The sequence below is a fragment of the Stegodyphus dumicola genome, chromosome 12, assembly GCF_044657685.1.
Source record: "Stegodyphus dumicola isolate Sdum_Otavi_A_Nest chromosome 12, ASM4465768v1".
Taxonomy (NCBI): Eukaryota; Metazoa; Arthropoda; class Arachnida; order Araneae; family Eresidae; genus Stegodyphus; species Stegodyphus dumicola.
The window spans coordinates 108,371,159-108,398,047 of record NC_140779.1 but is presented as its reverse complement, the minus strand read 5'-3'; the positions used below and the strand labels follow the sequence as shown (position 1 = coordinate 108,398,047).

At 31.4% G+C, this 26,889-nt stretch overlaps 1 protein-coding gene across 1 annotated transcript in view; it reads right to left on the bottom strand.

Annotated features, from left to right (window-relative positions):
* LOC118204587 (protein SCAI) overlaps nucleotides 1–26,889 on the bottom strand; it is a 113,701-nt gene that overhangs the window by 16,183 nt on the left and 70,629 nt on the right. Inside the window, exons 10-12 of the mRNA XM_085806777.1 lie at nucleotides 25,168–25,255; nucleotides 10,736–10,890; nucleotides 7,818–7,991 (exon numbers count right to left, since the gene is read on the bottom strand). Of these exons, the coding sequence (XP_085662903.1) occupies nucleotides 7,818–7,991; nucleotides 10,736–10,890; nucleotides 25,168–25,255 (417 nt within the window). The remainder of the gene's footprint in view (nucleotides 1–7,817; nucleotides 7,992–10,735; nucleotides 10,891–25,167; nucleotides 25,256–26,889) is intronic.

Here is a 26,889-nt window from a genome sequence, read left to right as displayed (position 1 = left end):
AAAAGGATAGAGCTAGGACTAATTTTAATATTTTTTCCTTGGCTTCATGGGAATAAATTTTCACTACATTACTCAAAAGTAACACTGGTGTGATTAATATATTGTTCTTTACGTGTATTTATTTTTACCATGAACACAGTGAAATGCATCAAATAGTACTAGATTGTGCTGTTGAAAATTTTACACAATGGTGCAAGTTTTTCAAAAACATCATTCATAATACATAAATTTATATGAATACAGTCAAATACTGAAAATCCGCCAACCTGAAATCCGGCAACTCCTGAAATCTACGTTGCCTCTCAAAATATAAACAATCAGTTGATAGGTTCCGTAAACCGCAACATGGAGTACAAAATATCGAAGAAAAAATAATTACCGAATAATAATGAGTCATAATGGAAACATCAAATTACTGACATCATGATAAAAAATTTTTCCTCTCCAATCTGCATCAAGTTAAAAAAGCAGACGATTCACTCAACTCTTCTTTCAAGTTCACGTTTCACGTTCTTGTATTTTCTGAGCTTTGTTATTTTACAAGATTTAAAGTCCGGATATTTTGTGGATAAATTATGAATATTTTAATACATTGACAGATAAGGAACGCACTTGTGGTTTTACTGCTTGCAATGTTGAAAAATGTAAACATGTTGCATTGACGGTAATGCAAAAAGTGGAAATTCTGCAAAAGATGGAGGCAGGTACTACTTCTTGGTTTACAGCAGAATTGTATGGAATTGAGACACGGATTGTGTATGATATACGGAAAATAAGGAAAAGCTGTTGAGATTTTACAGCAACAGTGATTCTAACACCGGAATCCGAAACCAGAAATCTTTGCATGAGGCGAAATCGGGAAACCTTGATTGCTGTCTTGTACGAGTGATTCCGGCAGCAGTGGAGTGATGAGGTACCAATTTCAGGACCGCTCCTGAGAAAAGGGGAAGCAGATTCATGCTGATTTAAAAAAAGAGGAGCCTAATGTAAATGAATAATATAATATAATTAATTTATATATGTAATAATAATTTAATGCACATAATAATTTAATTAAATGCATCTAATACACGTTATTTATTTTGAACTTTTAGTCTGAATATTATGATTTATCTTTTCTGTCCTGAAATCCGCAAAATCCTAAAATCTGCAAAACCTCTGGTCCCGAGCTTTGCAGATTTCTGGACTTCTACTGTATAAATATATCATAATATGTAAGTATATATTATTCATTATCACTGTTTTTCAATTTCTCAAACAGTATTTTGGTAAATAATTTTACTTGCTTGCTTCATCTTTAAAATATATAATTACTGCTTCATAATCTTTAATTATTGCTTTCAATGCAAAATGTCTAGATAATCTAACTTGATTTAATGTTTGAAGCTAACAGCTTCGTTTTGAAACCAGTAGCAATATCTTAAAATTTATCTTCCTTTCTTGCAGATCTAGATAATATGGTATATATTGTTCCATATTGAAACTTTATATGGCATATAAAGTTTCAATATCTCTCACTAACTTCCTATGAAGTATCACAAATATTCATGATGTGATATTTTCTATTAGTTTTACTGCTATTCCAATTATTTTAACCTAGCACAGCAGCCACTCCATCAGAAGTAAACATAACCCCTTTTTGTAAATCAATATTTTTTCAATACAATTCTTTTATTGCATAAATAACAGAAAAGTATCACAAGATTTAATTTGAATTATTTTACCAAAAATAGTTTTACACAGGATATTCTGCTGACATAAAATTTCAAGTATAATATTAAACATTTGGTGATAGAAATGTCAGTACTTTTGATGAAAAGTATGAAGATTAGATGCCTTGTTCTTTTTAACCATGGAATTAATAATTTATAAAAGCATGAAAGCATAATTCTCATTTCTTCAATTTTTTTTATTGTAATGCATTTTGTCTTATATTTATTTATATCCTGGACAGTCTGCAATTTCAATTATTGATCAATATTATCAATTCTTCATGATTTTTTTCCCCTCTTAAGGTCATCCGGTGTCTCATTTAATAAACATACTACTCCTGTTGCTAACAGCAAGGGATTTCTGCTTCTTAATTTTGTTACACTGTCTACATGAGATGTCGTTTAAACGTTGTTTTAAAAAATCCAATTTCCAATTATCTGTCCATTTTCCCCCACCAACAAAATCATTATTTCCATCTCCATCACAACAATAAATTCTAATAACTCATTTTTTTTCATCATATAAAAATATTTCCATTGATGGAATTCATAATTTTTACAGTCCGGTTTTCTGTTTCAAATTTTTCATTTAAAATAGTTTTTATTTCCTTTCTTTTTACAAAGATTTTCCCGGTTCATGAATAAATATATGAACATGAAATACAATTCAAAAGACTTATATATTACCTACACTTGCAGACAATCTACACTGCAGAAAAAAAAAGAGGGGACAGTTCTATATCTCTCGTTCTACTGGGCCGATTGAAATTGGGTTTTTCATGTCTTGAAAACATGACTTGGGACATATATTAGATTCATATATAGCATTGTTCTAACATAGGAATTTTGACACAAAATCGGACTTTTTCTGATATAACATACCATTTTTTTTTTTTTTTTTTCATATTTCGATTCTACGCCTCAAATTATGTCTAAATATCAAATTTTGTAAAATTTGGTGCCAAAATATCTACATTTGAACAATGCTATATATAAATCTAATACATATCCTAAGTTGCACTATTGAGACATGAAAAACGCAATTTGAATTTTGTCAAGCTGCCCAGTAGAACAGGAGATATAGAACTATCCCAATTCCCCCCCACAAAAGGGGCTGTATCCCTGAAGGACTATTGTTTTCATTTTGCGATTCTGCATTGATTCACTATAAATGTCTGTTTCACTTTTCAAACTGTTGCAACCAAATGTTAGAGTCCTGCATTACATTTAAAGAAATTAAATAATGAAAAATCTGCATAAATATATGTATATTTCTCACATTGTGATAAAACAACGGTACATATAGCCATCAAATTTTGAATGACATAATCCTACTGCGAAATATGGGCATGTGAAAGCCCAAATTTGAAATTTGTTTTATTATCGATTTTATATTTTGTAAATCTTTAAAGAATTTATGATTAACAAACTCAACAATTTCAAAGCGAGCAATGGCAACGATGTACAGAAAAAAACTTTTTATCTCTAGTGCATGAGACTGCATATCGGAAATTCAAAAGATATGCTCAATTTAAAACAAATCTCCGATATTGCTCTTGAACTGAATTTTATGGTTTAAGTGTGAAGAACAAGATATTTAATAAATAAAAGTGATAGAGAAAATGTTTAAGAAACTTTCAGATTTTATCTTTTTTATTTATTTATTTATTTTGTGCAGTGTACCTCATACACTAGTCACTGTTTTACAGAGCATACTTTACTCACCACATTAGGGAACAACACAAGCATAGCAGCACTGTATCCTACAATTGTATGGCACAGCACAAACGTTCATATAAAATTATCAATAAATATACAACAAACATTTTTAATAAGATTTATTTTAAGAGTAATGTAAAAATGTAATTTTCATTATTACTATCATTTTGAGTAACAGTTTGTTAACGTTCATATAAAATTATCAATAAATATACAACAAACATTTTTAATAAGATTTATTTTAAGAGTAATGTAAAAATGTAATTTTCATTATTACTATCATTTTGAGTAACAGTTTGTTAATGTGTGTACTTAATTTTCTTTGTGGGCTAAATTTTCTAAAGGCATGCACATGCACAGCTAAGAGGAAATTCTGCTCCTGATAATGTTTTATGAGCTTTTCTACCTTCTTTAATTTTTTGTTTTGTTTAAAATGTTTTTCCTTACCTTTTAATATTGATTCAGCATTTATTCTCTATGATTCTTCAAAAAATAAATTTTACTTTAATTTTTATTTTTTTTTATTTTTTTTTTTTTTTTATGTGAAAGAAACAAACTTTGTTTACACACATTTCATTTTACATTTAACTATTTCCTCATTTTCAATTTTTCTTGTGTAACATTTCTAATTCATTGACAATATCTTGCGTTTTTTTATCTTACATTATTTTTTAAAATTTTCTACGAAAATTTCTTACAAATAGTTTTAACTTAAATGTATGGTATAAGTGGGTTTTTTGAGCATAACAAAGCACACAAGGATTATCTGTTTGAGGAAAAAGATGCCTTCATGAAGGACCTTTCAAGGGCAACTTGCTTGCCTCCATGTTACACATGGAGAAAAATCACAGAAAAGCATTCACACAGCCAGCCAGCTCCTTTGAAAGGGTTAGAATTTGGATTGAGTTCAGCAATCTTAAGCACTCAACAACTGGTGGACCTATATAATACAAATGAATTACATTTAATATTGTGAGGATCTTAAGTTTTACTAATGTTTACTTTATTTTAAAACTTTACTGTCCTCTCTTATTTTCCACTTCTGGCCAGAATAAACATGTGAATATGTTTATGCAAATTGTAATTGCTAACGCTTAAGTATTTAAGTTGTGGCTTTTCGCCAAGAACAGAGTTAGATGGAGAGAAAGTGAGCCTCCTTGCCACTATATTCCATACGAGCTTTCAATCAGTTGCTGTCCACCTTTAAGGCCAGAGGTTTAGTCCTCCCGATATTTAAAACGTATTGTAGTTTTCCCCAGTTTGTGCTCTACATACATAATTAACTAAAAGGCCAACCTTAGCGTTCATCATCTGTATAAAGTATTCAAAGTTAGCTCTTATTTAAATTCAGTTAGTTAGTAGTTCTTATATTTTTTACGTTCAGATCACGAGTGGTTGGTCATTGTATCCCAAAGTGTGGGAGCGCCTGTAATATCGTGGAGAATAAAGGGTAATTAAACCCTTCTCATGTTGTTGTCTCTTTTACACTCCATAAGACATAATTTTTAGTCAGACTCACTGTCTCGTCAGGATAATTCATATTTGCCAAGCAGATAAGGAGGAATAGGAGTCCTGATAATATAGTCTTCTTTTTAGACTTCACAATAACCCAATACAGCAATTTGCTCATCAGGGAATTTTCAATGATTTCCTGGATTAGCTAACTGACCAGAAGAAGTCAAAGATTCCTTTTTTTGACCTCATAAATTGTAATAATAGAAATACCAGTGGCCACAACAGCACATTTTAGTTTTTGTGAAACAGGAATTAGAGGTTTTGCAGCCTTCACTTCCACTGCAAAAAACATAGCCACATTATGAACTATCTTTCTCTTCTTAATGAGTGGTTTTTAATTTTCTTACGAAGAAGATAAAAAATGTTAAGAATTCTTATTTGATGACTGAATAGGTCCACTGCTATCACAGCTACAAACAGCACATGCTCTATAACAATGGAATTACACTTCTCTTATTTGCAATCCTGGAAGGATTCTCAGCATCTCTCCTCACAGTGAAATCAACTCCCTGACTGGTGGCAATACGTCTCTTCTTATTGTTGATGAACTATAAGCACCAACTCACATTTAGCTGCTATTTAAAAGAATAGGAGTAAAAGCTTTGTAGAAAGAAAGGCATTTTTGATGCCAACCATTTTTCAAGTTATCTCAACTTTTAGGCATATACATCATTTGGCAATAGAATTTCAGTAGAGTTCTCACATCTGATAACCATTCTCAAATAGTAAAAATATTCCCCTCCTCAACTTGTGCTCTTGCTTTTACTAGCAAAATAAGATTCTTCATTTCTGCTATATCGTGGAAAATGCTCAGATATAAAAAGACTGCCTGTTTTATTAATTTTAAATTAAAAGTTATCACTTTTTCTGAGCAATGCTATGGCTGGTACTGAAGATAGTATTACATATGACGTACATGATAATGATATTTAAGGTAAAGGATGATAACATTTACCTAAACTAATTTCAAATAAAAACTTTGAGATCTAAAAAATTTGAAGTCAGATATCAATATTAAGAAAACAGATTAATGAATATTAACAAGTTTTGCCTTTTCAAAACAGCAATTCTCCATCAGTTTATTTTTATGAGCAATTCTCATTTACATAAATTTATTGAGGTTAGATTATTCAGATGGATTAGCCATCCAGATGAACACCTGCAGAATACGTCTGTATGCTCTTGCAAGTATATTTGCAATTTGGCCTTTTTTCAGGATCTGAAAAAAGCATTGCTGCAAAAGGAAGACTAAATGGCACAGAGACTCATACACTACCTTATTTCCAGTAAAAGTTACATTATGAGAGCTGCATCACTAATAGAGAGGACAATAACTTCCATTAGCCTTCTTTTTGGCTTGATCTTGCCACCTGCTTCAGACCTTGCTGCACTGATGAGTCTTATGTGCGATCTTGGGTGCATTCCATGATTGTTATATGGTATATATATATTTTGTGTATATATATAATATTTTATGCAGCTCCCTAAGTTGATCCTCCACAACTATGATTTTGGTAGTCTGGGGAAATGGTCCCCTCAAACAAATCAATTTCAACATTAAATGCTCTGAAAAACACTGTTCATTCATTTATTTCTTCAAATCAGGAAGTACATCCTTATTATTATAACTTCTGTTATTTAAATGCTACAAAGACTATTGATAAATTAACAAGCATCATCAAACAGCTAGCAGTCCTAGCTACAGTCACTTGTAATCTACCTATCAAGAAACGATATCTGAGTAGGTTACATGTTACTGTTGTATTTCTATTGCGTTTCTTTGTTTCCTTCCCCAAAACATGTTAACAAAGTATAGCTTACCAAGTAATAAGGAACATGCCATTACTATTCTTCCAAGAAAAGGGGATTTTATCTTGCATTAAAATATGTGAAAAAGCGACAAAATCAAACTAAATATCAAGGAAAGCATTTGGAGATTCAATATTAAAAACTGCAAGCAAAAGAAAAAAGTATGTTCTGACAATTGATTTTAGAAGTTCTAGAATACCATTTGTAATAACACTCTGATTTATTTATTGTTGTGCAGAGAAACTGATATTAATAAAGTAGCGTAATATGTTTAAGTGATAACTAAACATATCCTTTATGTATGTTCTTAAATTTTTTCCTTCATTAAAACTCGGTGATAATTTTGGCACTATTTGAATAATATAGAAAAACCAATTAGAATTCTAAAATGCTTTCAGTCCTTCATAACAGAATAAGTCCAGGAGGGAGGAAGAAGAGGAAAAGCTTTTCTTGAGTATTAAAAACATTCCAATTTAAGTAAAAATTCAAATCTGCATTTCAGAATATTTTTAAAAACATACAGCTGTAAGTATTAAGATGATACAAATGAAATTTACTTTATCAAAATTTTTTAACAATGACGTTCATTTTCTCAATATAACTCTCAAAAAGTATTTGAGCAACAATTGCAATTTTTTCCTCAAAAATCTTTTAAAATCAAAGCAAATATATACATCACAAAATTATTCAAAGAGTTAACACAGTAAAACATTAAACATGGAACACTAAATTCTCTCTAGATGATAAGGTGTGTAGCACTGTAAAGGCCACTACAAGGTGATGCTGATGATACAAATCTGCTGGCATTTCAAAAGTTGCATTCTTCTTTTAATGAATATGTTATAGGCATCTATAAAATAACATTTTTGAAGTTCTGAATAAATTTTTTGGAAGGAGGAGGTAACATTTAAAAATGTGTGAAGTTTCAAGTTTTTGAATCTCAAGTTTCTTTCAAGATTCATGGGATTTGAATATCACATCCCTAGCTAAATTATATACATCTGTTCATACACCCATGTAATATGTGTCAATTTTAAACTAAAAAAACATGATTCTACTTACCAATATTGCGACATTTTATCAGAAGTCTACTTGCTTCTGACATGAAACGATCAATATGACTTTGGCTTTTCTCCCATAAACTATATGGAATGTCAGTTATATTACATATAAAACAGATTGCTGTTAAAGGACTGTGTAGAAAGAGAGTAAATAGATTGCCTTTATGTTGTTGATCTGCAATTATATACATACAAATATAAATTTTTAATTTACACTGATTTAAATTTTAATATAGTAAAAGAAAATTATTTTTATTTGATTTAAAAAAATTAACAACCTTATAGTCAGTCATACGAACCATTTGCTCGACTTAAGTGACAATAAAATAATTGTAAATGGCCATATTTTACTTAGCATATTAATGAAACAAAAGCATCAAAATTTCTTACTAATATTCATACCTTAGAAATATCGAAATTGAAATTAAGATATATAATATTTCTTGGATATCCTGTCTACAGTTATTAATATTCAGTTTGTCTTTGTGTAAATAAATAACAAAGTAAAGTTTTAATTAAGAATGCCTGGAAATTTCAGCAAGTGAAAAAGGTTACTAATCTACAATTTGAGATTGGTTTAGTGTTACATCAGTTCAGTTTGTAATTTCTCATTTCTTTAACATTAGTTGCTACAAATGGTAAATTCTTTGCAGAAAAAAATTTATTAATATTGGCCAAGGTTAGTCTTCAGAAAATTACAGTTAGCCTAGAAATGTGTTGCCACCAATTTTTGGTAGATGAACTGAGACCAATTTGACTGACTAGTTAGTTATTGATAAATGGATATAAAGAATTTTTAGTGCAACTATCACAAAGTTATACAATGTGTGACATTAAACTAGCATTGTTATTAACGATCCATTTTTTTTAATACTATGGTCATTAACTTCCTTTATTGCAATAGAGATGACATAATTTGCGTAACTTGATGAGACTGCATTTTTATGAGAAAAAATTATTTACTCAAAAATTTTATGTTCCTCACAATAAATTAAAGGTTGTATGCAATTTCCAATAATTAAATTTCTCTCTTACCATTACAGTCAATAACTTTTAGCCAAATAATTAAAAAAATCATTAAGATTAGTAATCTGCTAAGCATAAATTAGTAATGTATGACACATATATTTGTTTAAGCCATAGAACTAATATCTAGAAACTTAAAATGCACTTTTCTAAAGTAATAGATATAAAACTGATTCTCACTGACTAATTCTTCCCTGTTATCATGTCAAAAGTGCTTTGATAGTTTAATTATACTTTTCTGTCCCCTTTCAACATATTGACAGTTCCAGCTTATATCATGAACAATTTGCAATTTTTATACACTAAAGGTATTTATTTTTTATTGTTATGTATTATTATAACAAATTCTTCCTCTAGTCCTGTAATAAAAATTTTTTCATTTAATTTAGTTAAAAAGATAATTTTTATTAATTAAATTAATTAAAATATCAAAAAGCGCTATAATTTTTATCATAATCATTAGAGGCGTGCCAAGATATTTTTTCGCCTAAGGCAAAAAGGTAAATGCGTGCCCTTATATATATATAGCTATATTTGTATTAAACATAAGTAAATGTATTAAATCAAAATATAATTCTTATTGCATACCATAATTCTTAAAGTATTTTTAATCTATCTTTATTAATTCAAATAATAATATAGCCAATTATTTATAACTTTGAAATGAAAATGTTAAAAAATTCGTTTTTAATAAATGAGAAATAACATCGAAATGCACATCGCATTAATTTCCAGATTTTCTTGCAATTCTTCCTATTGTTTTATTAACTTAAGTTTGCCGAAGCTTATTTCCCCTAATAATAACTGACACATTTAAAAACATAATTAAAGTAATTTTCGAATTCGTATGGCCAATTTGGCGCCCCTTCTCGTGTCACTTGCTTCACTCTTGTCCCGGCTCTGATAATCATGCAATACTTCACATGCAGAGAAGTATAAAAATTTTATTTCCTAACCTTCATATTCTATTTAAAGAACTTATTTGCATCACAGATTTGAGAACAGAATCACAATAAGCTAGAGAACAGCTTTTTAACCTTTGAAAAAAGGTGCTAACTTATCAAATTATAAAAAAAACCAAGAAATTTTTCCAAGACATCCATAGAACCATTTTAGTGTCTTTTAGTGCCCAAAGTGATTTTTTAAAGAATAAAAACAAGAGATTTTTAAATAACACACTAACTCTACACAGTATCTAATTAATAATTGAAAGTACAATTACTAATTTTTAAATGCAAGTGGTACAAAAACATTTATATGTTTTTTTTGGGGGGGTGTCATTCATAACTTTTGCCAAAAAGTAATATTTTAACCAATTGTCATAAAACTGCTAAAAAAAGGGGCAGATTAGTTTTTATAAAAAAGCAAACATTATAATTTTGCCGAAGCTATTACCATGTAGGCTAGTTCTTGCCAATAAAGTTTTAGATGCATTTTACTAAGCAAGCAAAATCAAGAGGAACATATTGCAAATGCATTATATTTCCTTAAGAAACAAATTCAAGAAAAGGCCTCTGTATGATATTTAAAAATACTAATTATTATTATTATTGGCAGGTACAAATACGATTGCAAATTGAGGACTTTCTTGAAGGATGAAACATTTACACTATTCGATGATGATAGCACAAACAAAACATATGAATTTCCAAGAAAATATCAAAATCCGTAATATACATAATTTTCAGATTTTATGCATTACAACAAGTAAATAATAATATTTGGCAAAAATCCAAATTCAAGTTGGTATTGGTTTTTTATAGATGCTTATATATATAGTAAGGATTGTAAATCCCTCTACTAAACATTTAAATCTGTAGAATAAAGAAACAACTAGAAAAATACAATGAAAAACAATAATGGTTTGAAAAACAAGGCTAAATATCCACTCACCATGAAAGCTTGGAGGAATATCTTGAGGTGACATGAGCACTAATACAGGTTGTCCAAAGTATCTTGGAATGTATTGAAATGCGTGACTGTTATCACTATCCACAATTACAAAGAGTGGCTTTCTTGTCAATGGATATAAATCTCCAGGATAAAGGCTAAAAACAGAATTTTTAATTAAATACAAATAAATAAAACAATGGAGAGAAAATTCTAGTGATTTAGTTACTTCAGTATTGCAGCTAACTAAAGTAAAAGTATCACATTAGAAGCATCTGGGGAGTACAGATATTGCATATCCTGTGTTTTTAAAGTTCTTTTGACTCATTTTCAGTATTAATACATCAATTCCTAGTCTTTTCAAATTTAGGATATACTTAATGGAACATTTTGCAACAAAGATTATCTAAATTTTGTATAATTATTAATAGTTCAACTGTGAATGTGAAGTCTCTGTTTGACGTGTTCTAGGATTTTCCACGCAATGGTACCATTACTGACACGCTAAAACACAAATCACCTTAAAATAATATACCAGTATATTTTGCTCTTCTCATCACAGAAAATACTGCAAAAATAACGTTGAAAGTGGAAACAAAATTTTAAAATATGCATTTAAATTTGAAAATTTTCAAACACAATACATAGGAATTCATGACATAAAATTTGGAAACACTACACAGTACAGTGAAATTCGTTCCAGACCAACAGGAATTTCTTTTTTTACATTGCAGAGTTAGGAATGGAGATTATAATACAGTCAAAAGTCTTTAATTCGGACTCGTCGGGACTTCGGCGATTATGGATTATCGATTTTTCCGGATTATAGATCATCAGTTTAAATCTGGTAAGATGGCATGCAGAAATTACAAAATTAAAAATATGAAACCATAATTTATGGAATAAAGAACAATTATGATCTAAAGGGTATCAAAATTTGCAAAAGAAAAGAAAAAGAAAAAAAAAAAAAAAAAAGGTTAATATTTATTTGTTTACTTTATTAAACATTTCTTTCAACATGCACATGCGTAAAACATACATTACGCATAGTCGAAATTAGAATATTGCAACCAGAAAACTATTTGATGTATATTCATGATATTTATAATGATGAGGAATTTGATTTAAATCATATCAAAGACGGAGTACTTCGAGATGAAACACTACATTTAGTAAGGAATTACAGTCAAAAGTCGTTAATCCGGACTCGTCGGGACTTCGGCGATTCCGGATTATCGATTTTTCCGGATTATAGATCATCAGTTTAAATATCGTAAGATGGCATGCACAAATTCTAAAATTAAAAATATGAAACCGTATTTTAGGAAATAAAGAATAATTATGATCTAAAGGGTATCAAAATTTATAAAAAAAGAAGCTTAATATTTATTTGTTTACTTTATTAAACATTTCTTTCAATGTAAGTTGTTTCGTTTTATGTGATAATACTTTCTCTTTAATTCTATAAACAGACATAATTTCTTGTTCAGTTAAAAGGCTCCGCTGTTCAAGTCCCGTAATTGCTGTGCCGAGAATACCGACTAACTTGTCAATCGAAATTTTTTCGTTTTCACTAACCTCTCTGTCACCTTCTTCATGTCTTTATCCATTTTTTGCAGCAATTCCACTTTTTGTTTGATGGACATCGAGACATACTTTCGTTTTGTAGATCCTTTGGGAGCTCCAGAATCGGAAATTGACATAATCGAAAGTTCAAGTTTACTTTTATAAAATTGCTCTTACATAAATAAATAATAAGCTGCAAAAAATAATAAGCTGCATCCAATTCGAAGATTAAGGAATAACGCAATCATCAACATTAACTGAAATAGATAATTGTATAATTTTAGCTTATACCATCTGTTATACGTTAAACGCGCACGCGAAAACGTATTCTGCACTTGCGCACACGCATAGCGCGTGCACGTAAAGGTCTTACGTGCATGCGTAAACACCTATGCGCATGTGTCAACGCGGTGCACGCACAGAAAGTTTTTAGCTTTGAGGTCCGGATTACGGGTGTCCGAATTAACGACTTTTGACTGTATAAGCCGAATAAAATAAAAGCATCTGCCCTGAAGATAAGGATAGTGCTGACAGATCAACTTCCAGTTCATTGCGTGCCGCGTCGTCCCTCCCCCAGACCAGCGTGAAATTGATAAACATATTTCGGAATGATTAGAGAATCAAAGGATATGCCTTTATTCATTTTTTGAAGATATTCCACTTTTTGTTTGATGGACATCAGAACATGCTTTCGCTTTGTAGATCCTTTGGTAGCTCCAGAATCAGAAATATTTTTGACATAATCGAAAGTTCAAGCTTACTTTTATAAAATTGCTCTAACAGTCTGCAAAAAATAATAATCCGGATCCAATTAGAAGATAAAGGAACAACGCAATCTGCAATATTAACTGAAATAGATAATTAGATAATTTTAACTTAGCTTATACCGTCCGTTATACATTAAACATGCATGCATACACATATTATGCACATGCGTGAAGGCATTATGTGTTGACGCATGCACAGAAAGTTTCTAGCTTTGAGGTCCGGATTATAGATCGTTACGGATTATGGGCGTCCGGATTAACGACTTTTGACTGTACTCAAGAAAAAGCAAGTACTTCATAAAAATGATTTTTTTCTTCTAATTAATTAAAATTCCTGTATATTATTTTCAAGCACTTGCTGGATAATGTGTTACATCATGGCCAATGGCAACACACTGACTGCAGGGTTGCCACTCAAACAGGAGAATGAAATTCCCTGACTTTTCCAGGTTTTCCAGGTGTGTTTCAAGAAAATTCCAGTCTATCCGCGTAATGTACGTTGGCTGTGCTAAGAGGTAAATTAATTATGGTATTACTTGTATTGTGTAGCAAATTCACTTAATTATTCAATAAATCCCAGAGGACATTTATTCTTAATTATTCTTGGTATACTTTGTTTGATAATTTTGTTTAGTTTTCCACTTAAGAAACTTAATAAAATTTAAGATATATATATTGGATAACAAATGTATGTTTTATTTAATTATTACTCATGATCATCACCAGTTCAACACGAGGCTAATCCGGTCCTTATAAATCACAACACAATGCTAAATAGTTAGGTTAGATTTCAGGTAAATTTAATTTGCGTGAGGTATGTTCTTAAAACCTTAACACTTGAAAACACAAATATAATTATAATAGTTGTTGTTTTCTCCACTGAAGATTGAGATTATAATCTTCCCAATCTGGAATAATATAAGGCTTTTTTTGCAGACATTCTGCAGCTAAACGAAAGAAAGAAATCTATTTTAATAAATTGAGGTATTTTATATTTATTTTGCAGCATACATAAGGAAAAAATATGTGCATTAAATTTCGTGATGGTATGTCATCATACTGCTATAATTAATTTCAGGATTATGCCAGAGAAAATTTCCTGAAATTTGGAAATATTATTTACTAATAATAAATAAATTTAGAGGGAAGAAGCAACATTAAATTATATGAACATAAAAATAATTACTTAAAAATTGAATTAGAATAATCATCTATATTTTAGCGAATATAGTTATATTACATGGCTAGCCTAGATGACTGATTACTATTTTTTTATTTTACTGCAAAATGGCAAGGTATTTATTAAAAAGAAAAGAAAAAAAAAAAAAAAAAAAAAAGATTTTGCGGTAAAATCCTAGTATAACGATACGGCCTTCGCATGATTTTGAAAATTGTCGCCAAGACCAAAATGACCCGTTTACTGCGCATTAAGATGTCGCCAAATCCCATTATTATTCTAACCAACAAAGAACGTCTATGTAAAGAAGAAAAGGTTCCATAAAAGTAAAATGCTATTACGCTGCTAGAATGCGGAGGGAAAATTTGCCAAGGGATTTGGCGACGGAACCTGGCGGTCAGAATTATCCTCTCCGCGATGTGTACAGGAAATTGAGAAACACATGTTAAGAAGAAACGCTCTTTGACAAAAAGAAAAGTACGAAAATCCGTTTTTAAATTATTGCGAAAAATCCAAGAAGAAACGTTTTATCAAAGGACGTTTCTTCTTGGATTTTTCGCAATAATTTTAAAAACGGATTTTCGTAGTTTTTTTTTTTTTTTTTTTCTCTGAAAATAACTAATCCATGAATTAATTTACTTGCGCCAAAAAATATTTTCTTTTCCTTTAGAGTTTAACCACTTGCGCTAAGACTAAACTTCACGGTTGCGGTGCCGTGCGCTACAATATAACAAGCGGTAAAGTGTCTCATTTACGCCGCTCCGCATCTGCGACTGCAATCCAGAGCTGTAACTCGAGAAATAAACAATCTCGTTGTTAGGCGACGTGTGCACCACGTTATTTTCATTTTTGCGATAAATGCTTATCGACGTGGTGTTCACGTCGCTCGCGGTTTGAGACAAAAGCATCTTGACGTGCGTGGCACGTCTTTTTAGCGCAAGTGGTTAAAGAAATTTTAAACGATATTCATTTTATGAACTCTTGATAACGTGACCTTCGAACTTCGACACCGGTTTCGAGCTTTGGTGACAGATATATCAGACATGCACAGCTGTTTCCCTCTATGATGGAATGGAGCCACAGCCACGTCTGTTGCAGAGAGATTTTCCTTCTTTACAATACATATTCTTTGATTCTAACCTCCATAGTACCGTATACTAGGATTAAACCCATTTTGTTTTATACGAGAACAGGTACTTTCTTTAGTTCATGCACTGCACATGCGATTCTCGAGAATACTGGAAACCAAAAGTTGCTTTGCCTTTCTAAAAGACAATCAAATTGGAGCTGCGAAAATTGGCTCTATGCCAGCTACCTGAATGACACTCACGTGATACACAATTCGTCAAAAAAGTTACCTCTTCCGACGTCGGCGCAAAAATCGCTTTTTTTTGGCGGGATCGTTGTATGAACTTCCCTGACTTTTCCAGATTTTGACAAAAATACTTAAATTCCCTGACTTTTCCCTGAATATTTTGGTCAATTTTCGAATTCCCTGACTTTTCCCGGTTCTCCCGGTTTTCCAGGTAGCGTGGCAACCCTGTGACTGGCATTCCGGGGATGAATCAGAATCTCTTTCCCCCTATTTTTTATCAGTTGAAATAAGGTACACTGCTTGGGGGGGAGACAGTTCTATATGTCCCGTTCTACTGGGGTGATTGACAAAATTCAACTTGCGTTTTTCATGCATCGAAAGCGCGAATTAGGATATATATCAAATTTATACATAGCACTGTTCTAATATAGGTATTTTGACACAAAATTGGACTTTTTCTGAAATAACATACCAATTTTTCCCCGTATTTCGATTCTAGGATTCAAATTACACCAAACTACACAGTTTTTTAAAAATCTCACAAGCAGTTTTTAAAAAATTAGCTCCTCCATGTTAATTAAGTTTGGTATATATATTTATTAATTTCTCTTTTTTTATTAAACTTACTGGATTCTTCCTTTCACGATATGAAATTTAGGTTCATTCCAAATAAAATTAACCCATTTTTTATGATTTTTTATAGTTCGTATTTTTAAATAATTTTATAAATTTTTCAAAAAGCATTTTTGATTTATAATCTATAACATCTTTGCCATCATCTTGAAGTAGACATATTTCTAAGCATACCTGCAAAAAGTTACAGTTTTTTATTCAAAATTTCCAAATACAGTCAAAAGTCGTTAATCCGGACTCGTCGGGAATTCGGCGATTCCGGATTATCGATTTTTCCGGATTATAGGTCATCAGTTTAGATCTGTTAAGGTGGCATGCAGAAATTATAAAATTAAAAATATGAAAGCGTAATTTATGAAATAAAGAACAATTATGATCTAAAGGGTATCAAAATTTACAAAAAAAAAAAAAGCTTAATATTTATTTGTTTACTTTATTAAACATTTCTTTCAATGTAAGTTGTTTAAGTTGCTTCGTTTTATGTGATAATACTTTCTCTTTAATTCTATAAACACACATAATTTCTTGTTCAGTTACAAAATTCCGCTGTTCAAGTCCTATAATTGCTGTGTCGAGAATACCAACTAATTGATCAACGAGATTTTTTCATTTTCAATAACCTCTGTGTCACTTTCTTCACTATTGGAAGCAAATTATAATGACGAGGAACTTGATTTAAATCATATCAAAGATGGAGTGCATCGAGATGAAATACTACATTTAGTAAGGAATTATAAGCCAAATAAAATAAAAAAAAATCTGCATTCTTGCCAACCTATGACACTCAAAAATCAGGAGATTTTTTTAAGAAATCGGGAGATTTTTCACAATGTTAAAAAGACTTTTAAATGATGAAAATATAGTTTTTAATAATGAATTAACTATAAATAGTAACTAATTCTTAAATGCAAGCAACAGAAAAATACCTTACACATAAAAAACATTTTTATTACTTGTATCATTTAAGGGGGAGAAAAAAAATCACTTTAATCAGTTTTCGTACAAATGTTATAAACAGTGGCATATTTTGCTTTCTTTAAGAAAGAAACTTCATAATTTTGTTCATAGCAATTGCCACGTAGGCCTGCTTCGCTAATAAAAGTTTTTCTAATGTATCATCACTAATATTAGATCTAAATTTAGTCCTCGTTTTCCCAAACAACACTGAAAATCCTCTCACACTCTGCATTACTATGAGAAACTGTAAAGATGGCCAACATAATTCTAGACAGTTCATTATATTTTAAAATTCCATCAGCATCTTTCAGTTTTCCAATTAAACTGCACTGGGTGTCAATCCTAGCTGATTTTATAACTTCATCCAAGTTTTCTAACTGTAAACTGCTGTTATGCAGCTGTTGGAATTGTTTCAATTTTTCCTTCCTTTTAGAACTCCTTTCAAGATAATAATAAATATCAACAATGTGTTCATCCACATTTATTGGTAAAGAAGCTGCCCCTTTTACAGCTGCTAAATTTAAGAGGTGACAGGTGCACCTCATAATCTGCAAATCTGAATTTTCCTTTCTCAAGATGCCTGCAACACCAGTCTTCAAGCCTACCAATACTGGTGCATTATCGGCACCAAGGGCTAAGCAATTATCCAGAGACTGCATTTTCTTTTAAAGTTTTAATAATTAGCTGTGCTATATTAAAGCCTGTCAAATCTCCTTCTAAAGTGAGGACAGAAAGTAAACTGCACTCAATTTCTGAAGACTCTGGATTAAGAAAAGAAACAACAATTGGATACAGTTTTGAATCGGTATTATTGCTTCCATCCGTAGAGAGGCAGAACGGAGCTGTTTTAATGCAATCAATAACTGAAGATTTATTTTTCAAATCCATTTCTTTAACAATTTCACCTGTTTTGGTTCTTGCACTTGAGTATTTCTTAGCGATTTCACTGTCGGGAAACATTTTTCTAAATAAAGCTGCAGCGTGATCCGATGCATTCAGTGGCAGGTTGGGCTCCAGTAAAAAGGCAGAGAACATACATTCTGCATTAATAACTTTCTGGTCCTTTGTTTCCGAAGAAAAATTTGATTTTTCATTTTTTTTTAAACAACTCATGTTGTCCATGTGTTTTTGTGTACGCACATGTTTGAGAACAACCGCTCTTCCACCATGCGAAATCAAAAAATCACAATGACAGGCGGTAAACATCGCAAATTTATTACATATCCTTGAGGAAATAATGGAAGGAAAGTCAACTGTGTACGATTTTTGAAATGTACATGAGTATTTCACCTTTCTCGCAGACATAATAAAAGATGATAATTTCTAAAACTATTTCCCGAAGGCACGTGTTCTCACACAACTCAGGACAAAATGACCGAAATAACTAAAGACCCAAATAACAGCTTGCTTTGTCCTCATTGGCTAATATATGCCAGATGACACGCAGTGGAGCACGATGCTCATTGGAGAACTGGAGAATGACGTTTCTGGATACGTATATGCTCTCACTCATAAAGCAGAAGTTATCTAATTCGCAAGGTTTTGTTTTAGATATAATCTAGAGAAAATTCAATTGCTTTCAGACGTCCAAAATCTTTTTTTTTTTTTTTTTTTTTTTTTTTTTGTTGTTGTTGTTCATATAACAAAGTATTAAGCCAAGTTCCATAAAAATCGTGAGAAATTTTAAGAATAAGAAAAAGTCGGGAGAAATATATTGTAAATCAGGTTGGCGGGAGAGCGGTCGAAAATCGGGAGTCTCCCGCCTAAATCGGTAGAGTTGGCAACTCTGCAGCTGCCCTGAAGATAAGGATAGTGCTGACAGATCAACTTCCAATTTATTGCGCATCGCGTCGTTTTCCCCCCTACCCCCGCCGTAGAGCAGCGTGAAATTGTTAAACAGATTTTGGAATGGTTAGAGAAACAAAAGATATACCTTTATCCATTTTTTGCAGTATTTCCACTTTTTGTTTAATGGACTTCGAATAATGGAAGGGAAAGGAAAATTGGTTGCCATATATTAAGAGGTTCGTCAAGTGAATTATTCTAGGCGCAAACTGAAAAAATTGTGCCAAGATAAATTTTTTAATTTCTCCATAAATTTCGCACCAAATTTTACAAAATTTAATATCTATGCATAATTTGAGTCGTAGAATCGAAATATGGAAAAAAAATGGTGTGTTATTTCAGAAAAAGTCAGATTTTGTGTCAAAATACCTATGTTACAACAGTGTTATATATAAATATAATATATATCCGAAGTCGCAATTTCAAGACATGAAAAATGCAATTTGAATTTTGTCAGTCGGCCCAGTAGAACAGGAGATATAGTAATGTTCCCCCTTTTTCGCAGTGTACGTACAGGTAATTACAAATATACATACTATTCTACGTACTATACACTATTATTCAACATAGTCCCCACACTAGTTCAGACATTTGTCCCATCACAGCACTAAATTTCAGGTACCCTTGTGGTAAAATTTGTTCAGCTGACTATGGAACTACCATCAGATTGCTGCCTTGGCTTCATCACATTGCATGTGAATTGCTGCCCTGCCAGGATCTTCTTCACTGAATTAAAAATATGGAAATTGCTAGCGATGAAGTCTGGACTGTATGGTGGGTGGTCAGACTCTCTGAGTGAAATGACCAGAGCTTGTCAGTGGTTCTGATTGCAACATGTGATCTCGCATTGATGTGGAGTGTAATTCCGTTGCCCTTATGAAAAATCCCTCGATATTTTGACTAAATGCCAGCCCACAGACATGATAGTGTAGAACAATAAAGGTAGGATCATCGATGCTTGCAACTTGTGGCAGGATATTCAGCAAGAGCCCATAGCGATCCCAGAAGGCCACTAACATCACTTTCTGAAAAGACAGCACTGAATGGAATTTTTTTGTCAAAGACAAACCCAGATGTCTTCACACCATGCTCTCCTGCTTTGATTCCGGTGTGAAATGCAGTAACAAAGTTTCATTGCCAGTAACAATGCAGTCCATGAAACTTTCATCCTCCTCTGATTACCTTACAGATGGTTCAGTGAAGCAATCACTCACTCACCTTTCATGATGTCATCCAACTGCTTAGGCACCCATTGTCAGCGACGAACGTGGCTTCCCTGAATGCTAACTGTCATGCAAGTCTTCACGGCATTTTGCAAACTCACAACACCACCGCCTCACACTTCTCAAATTAAGACACTTTTTTTCCTCATATATGGGCTGCATTTTCCTGTGGATATCAACAGGAGTTCATCCCTTGCTCTACAAAAAAGGAATTACATTTCATTGCTCCTACACCATGAACACGTGAAGCACAACCACCATCTTCAACAAGTGACAGCAGCACCGTATCATGGAGTTACCAACAGATAACGCCGGGTCAATCCAAGAAAAGTCCCCTACTGAGAATGGCTACTACATGTAATTTGGCTAAAAAAAGGGGGGCAAACTTTCTGATTTGCCCTCATAGCACAAGCACATTTTCGGCCCTTGAGTGGTTGTGAGGTTGAGAGCATTACCATTTTTCTATCTGACCTAAACAATTAGTGAAGCCCCAAGACATATTAGTATGAAGTGGAATGTTGCTCACACTAGTTTTCTTTTGTTTGCATAGTAGCAAGGAAGAGGGGAAAGAATTAGATTCCACATAACTTAAATTCAATCCAGACAGCAAATCAGGCCTTAACTTTCAAATTTGAAGCAACTATTTTGTTTTGTCTATTATTTTTAATCTTAACAAAATTACAATTTTAGTAAATGATAATGTCTCTGTTTAATTTTCCCCAAAAAACTGTACATCTGCAAATCAGTTAACGGATATAAAAATTTTGTGTGCATTGAATGCAGATATAAAGTAGCTTTTTATAAAATCAATGAAGCAGCAAGACCATCCAAGAATTCTAGAAATATTTTAATACAAAATCTGATGTGTGGGCATTGCAATACCATATAAGGACATATATGCATGTATTTTTTTAAAAGTTTAGCATAATTTATAGCCAGCTACTACATTTCATGATGATGATGATGATGAAAGCCACGAATCTGAGCGTTTTCGGATATCATTTAGATTAACGGAATATTAGAAGAAATGGTAAATGAAGATGATATAACTGAAGTCTTACACTACAATGATAATGCCTCAATAATCAATTAATTAATGGAATAGCGAATATCTATATTATGGTTTTAAATCCAGAAATTATAGCCATTGGCATTTTAATTTAATGTGATAGTGATTCAGAAAAAAAATTTTCTTTATGAAAAATAACTCTCTCCTAAAGAAATATTAATGAAGAGCATATTTACTTTTAGAATTTCTACGTGCCATCTTACTAGATATACACTAATGAGCTAAATCCGGAAATTTCCAAAATCTAGAATCATGGAAGTTCCAGTGATTCCAGATCTTGGACTTTGTACTGCACTAATAAGACAAATTTGGTGCAAAAAGCATATAAAGTACATGCTTCAGAGGAGACATATTTATGCACACCTTGCTAGAAATACTATATAACCTAGCAATCATATATTACCCAACATTAGATTATATATTTCCACACAGTTTACAGCCATATGGATTCAGAAGCAACTCCAAACAAACAGAAAAACTGGCAGCTAATCACTCTTCACTGTAAAATATTTAAGGAATCTTTGAATATCTAAGGAAAGCATCCATTTTATCCAGTATATATGGCTTCAAAGCTCACTAAACTTCCTGTTTGATAATTGGCAAATTTTTATACGTTGGAAAAGTAACTAGTAGCTTAATAATAATAAGGCATGATTATAGTTTAGGCTGAGCATAGTGCAAATTTAACATCACAAGAAATAAGATAAAAACACTTTCCAATATGTCATGTTAAATAATTGCAGTTAAAGTGGTTTCTACTGCAATTCTCACATATATACAATAAGTCTGAAATATATAAATAATGCAAATCAATTTCCAGTAAGATAAGAATATAATTTGAAGAAAGGAGCAAGAAATGAGAGTATATTGATGCCAATATCGGGTTTTAATGAGTTTCCAACCACAGCAAATATCATCTGTGCAAACAGTTTGCATTGGCATTTTTAATCATGTTTTGTTAAACGATTTTCAGCATTTGAAAGACAGAGACTTGCTTTAGAACACTGTTTTGTGAAATTTGTTAAAAAAATATCGTTATCATTAAGTAAAAGGTGTCTGAAATGGAACTATCATGCTAACCGATTAGAACCATTATTTACTTCCAATATTGAAGAAGCAGAGTGCTCTGGCCAGCCTTCTGATGTTGATGAGGCCCGCCTGTGAGAACTTGTGTAAAGAGATCAGTATGCAACTACTCAAGAGCCTGCTAAAGAGCTAAAGGGAAAATGTCAAATTGAGTTCTGGTGTAAAAAAAAAATAATGTTCCAGTAAGGTAATAAAAGACCATGTGTCTGCGTTCACCAGCTGGACTCTGTATGGACTTGAATGGGATCTTTTGCCCCACTCACCATATAACAGTGACATTCCTCCGTTCGACTTCTACTTTTTTCACACCTGCAACTACATCTTGCTGGTGCTATCTTCCATTCTGCAGAGGACATCTGAAATGAGGTTGATCTGTTTTTGGACTCGCAGCCACCAAGTTTCTGGGCCGAAGGCTTTGAAAAACTACCAAAACATTGGCAGAAAATCATAGATTTGGATGATGATTACTACCTGCATTTTCATATTTTTTCCCCCTAACTTTATAAAGAACATGTTTTGAGGGAAAACTTGCATTACAACCAGATAGTTCTAGTTAATTGCTACTAAAGTCTCTAGAATCAAAATACCAATTCAGAAGTCAAACAACAAAAATCAGCGTTATTTTTCAAATTTTCACAGAAAAAATTTTAAAATTTGAAAAATAATGCTGATTTTTGTTGTTTGACTTCTGAATCAGTATTTATTTGGCATGTTATTGTGTCTTAATTATCAAAATACCAATTTATATTTACAAATGTCATTGGAATGCTTGAAGCTAGCCATCAATATTCAGAAGTACTACATGATTTTAAGGTGGAAAAATATTTATATTACATAAGTCGTTTATGAATTTTGCATTAGAAAAACAGCAGAATTTCACAAAATTCAAAACTGTTTCACACAAATTGACTATAATGGATGTTTTCTTTAATTATTCAAAAATAGCCAAACATGGTTAATTGTCAGTTTTGCTAATTATTTGGATATCCTAATGATATACACATGCTAACATGCTATACAACCTAACAAACAAGTAAGAACTTTACAAACTTACCATAATTCGACTTTATATGAAAGAATAGAGAGGAAAAGAAAAATTTACCATTTTATGCTTTCTCCCAATTTCAAAATCCAGATACAACAGTATTTCAGTATCCTTTGGAGCAAAGGTTATGCAGATTGGATAATTTTGCAGAACATATGCCATGCCTGAGTTTTGTTAGCATTTTAGTTACATTTGGGATTGGGATTATTCAATTATGGCAAAGCACACAAAGGCTATCTGCCTAAAGGAAGGGGTGCCTTCGTGGAGGACTTTCTAAGGGAAACTGGCTCGTTATACACGTTACACATGGAGAAAACCACGAAAACGCCCATGCTGCCAGCCCGTTCGCGGGATTCGAACCTCGGACCGAACTACCAGTGTTCAGCGTCTTTACCACTCAGCCACTGGTGGGCCTTTAGTTACATTTGGATTAGTTGCACACAAGCAATAAATAAAATATGTTCCTACCTTAAGAATTATTTAATCAAGCTTTATTGAATGCAAATCTGGTAAATTTTTAAATAAAATCATATATACATACAATAATAATAATAATGTGAATCATACAAGGGATAAATATTCTGCAAAGAGAAAGGGATAATGTTTTGACAGAATAAAGAACTCTTATAAAAAAAGCAATGAAATATTCTACATAATAATAATAAACTGTAAATCCACTGAGAAAATTCTAAATATTTTTTATGATCTCCAACAAAAGAGAGATATGTAAATAAATATACAATATTTACAAAGAAAATCAAGAAGTACAATTTTTCATACAATTAATCGCTATGCTACTGTCTGTAAAATTGGATATTCAAAACTGACATTTCACACATGCAAAATTGGATTGATAACTTACTAGCACAAACAAAACAGCAATTCTTAGATAATTAAACAAGATTTTCTTTTCTTTGCCTTATTTTCCATTTTTAATGTTTAAAAAAAAACTCTGCAAATATTATTTATAAGATTCTGTTTTTATAGAAACTTTCTCATTTCATAGTATATAAACAAATTAGCTAGAAGATGCATTAATTCGGAGCTTGATGCCTGAAATGGGATGAACAAATAAATTCTTAACCACACAAACTTAAATTTTACATTATACAAGGAGTGCTGATGGGTGCACAAAAAATGGTAAATAGCTGCAATAACAACATAAATTTACTTCTTTAATCCAAATATATTATAAATATAATATACTTTCATTAAAAAGGTCTATTTGAATATGTATATACGGAAAAAAAACTTTTGTATATGCCTTTAAATTTGCCATGCTGAATTTTCTAAAAACCAAAACTTTATTTGTCCAGAAATGAATATAAATTACAGGCATTTGCAGATTGATATAATACATAATTCTTGGGTATAAGATATTCATATTTTATTAGTTAATCTATCCTTCACCTCTGTTTGTTTGTTAGACAAGTTCCGTGCAGGAGATCTTGAGGACTAACTTAGATACATCTCATCATCCTCAGATAATAATGCTTAATTTTTTTTATTTGAGCAAATTCAAAATATCCATCACCACATTAAATGTGCATCACGCAGCAAAATTATTCACTTAAAAAATCAAATTAAGAAGATTGGTTAAGAGAGATTAATTAATTAGCATAAATTTTTCCATTTATTTTAGACTGGTTCTCTACCTTTCTTGAAATATACGTATAAGAATTTATGAATGTAATAAAAAAGAATATAAAACATGCCAGGAAAGAGGAAGAAAAATAGTTTAATAAAATATACCAGTGAATGTCTTTTAGCTGAACGTTTCTTTTACTGATATGATCTGGCTCTCGTTTACTGTTTGTAGCAATGCCACCATAATCATAACCTAGGGAAAAAAGACAGATTTAGTATTAATATGAATGCAAGTAATACGAACATTTTTCTTTAGAATGGGGGTAAGAAGTTAAGTTAACACAAGAAATTTAAATATATAACCAGTCTTTAATTTTCACCAGTAAAAAAGAATATGTATAAGAAAGAAGGAGCTAAGAGATGAAGTTAACATGATTTAAGCACATGACTAGTTTACAATCTTTACAAGCAAAAATGAGTAATAACAATAATTGGGGAAATGAAATGTTCATTATATAACACAATTCTCTTTTTCCCCCTCCTAGAAAAGTGTAAGAGATAGAGTTTACACAAGAAATTTTGACATATTATTTAGCATGTAACATTTAAAATTAAAATAAATAAGCATGATAATCAGGAGGGATTTGTTAGATTATTCAAACATTTTTCTTCTTCAGTAATGGAGCTACAACAAAAAATTTTAGCATAATGAAAAACCAGAAGAATTTCTACTCTGGAGACTTTATTAAAAAAATTAATATAAAAATCAGCCAAAGGGACAACTCATTCTGTCTATTTTTAACAAAGTTTTATTCTCTTTGGAACTATATTACTTGAAATTAAAGCAATGATCTGAACTAGGATGATTCATACACAATCTATAGTTATTTAAGCATAGAATTCTCCTTCTAGCATGAAAATTTTAAAAATCTTTGTTCTTTTATATAACTATTTTATTTTACCAAATACCAGAAAATATTGATGCGAGAAAATATCAACTTAATTCGTATACAGTTTAAACATCATTTATTGTATGAATAGAATTAGTGGTGATATTCAATGCACTTCTTAAAGGGAGCAAAGAAAGTAAAAAGAGGGGATATTTAAAAGCTAAGGAATTTTGAATTTACTGACATTATTATTTTGTTCAAAAGGGGGAGGACTTCCTTTTAAATAACAGAAAACATTTAAGCCAGGGATTCTCAACCAGTGGTACGCATACCACTGGTGGTATGCAAAGAAACAAAGCATTTTTAACTATTAAATTAAAAAATTAAAACCTCTACATCCTGATTGAGTTTTTCTCTAACACTCGCAAATTTATGTGACCTGAGCTTTGTTCAAGGTCAATAGCCGCTTATAGACTTCAACAAGAGCCGAACAATCTGTCTTCATGCTAGTTTTTGTGGTTCTTCCATGTTGTATGTTTAACAAATATTCTTTCAGCCATAGACATAAAAAATTTGCCTTAAATGATTTTTTTAAAAAGAAATGATAAAAATGGATGCTCTAATATAATAAAAATAAGATCCTATAAAAAAGATAATAGTATCTCATAAATTCTCTTAGAGTTTATCGATTTATTAACATGTCAGCACTTTATGTCGCCATTTCTGGGTTCATAGTGCTCCATTTTCAATGAGAATCACTTTTTACATCGGTTTGCTGTCTCTAACAATAGGTATTTTCTGTTCTCCTTGCTTTGCATTTCTTACTTTTCTACGCAATTTGAGAAAATCGTCATCTGCTTTTGAAGAACTCGTAATATATTGTGCAATTACATACTTGTGAAAAAATAATAAAACAAACCTAGATTTTCAAAATGGAAAAATGGCTAAGATTCACTAAGTGTAAAAGTGGCAATTCACAGCTGATGGATCCAGGACA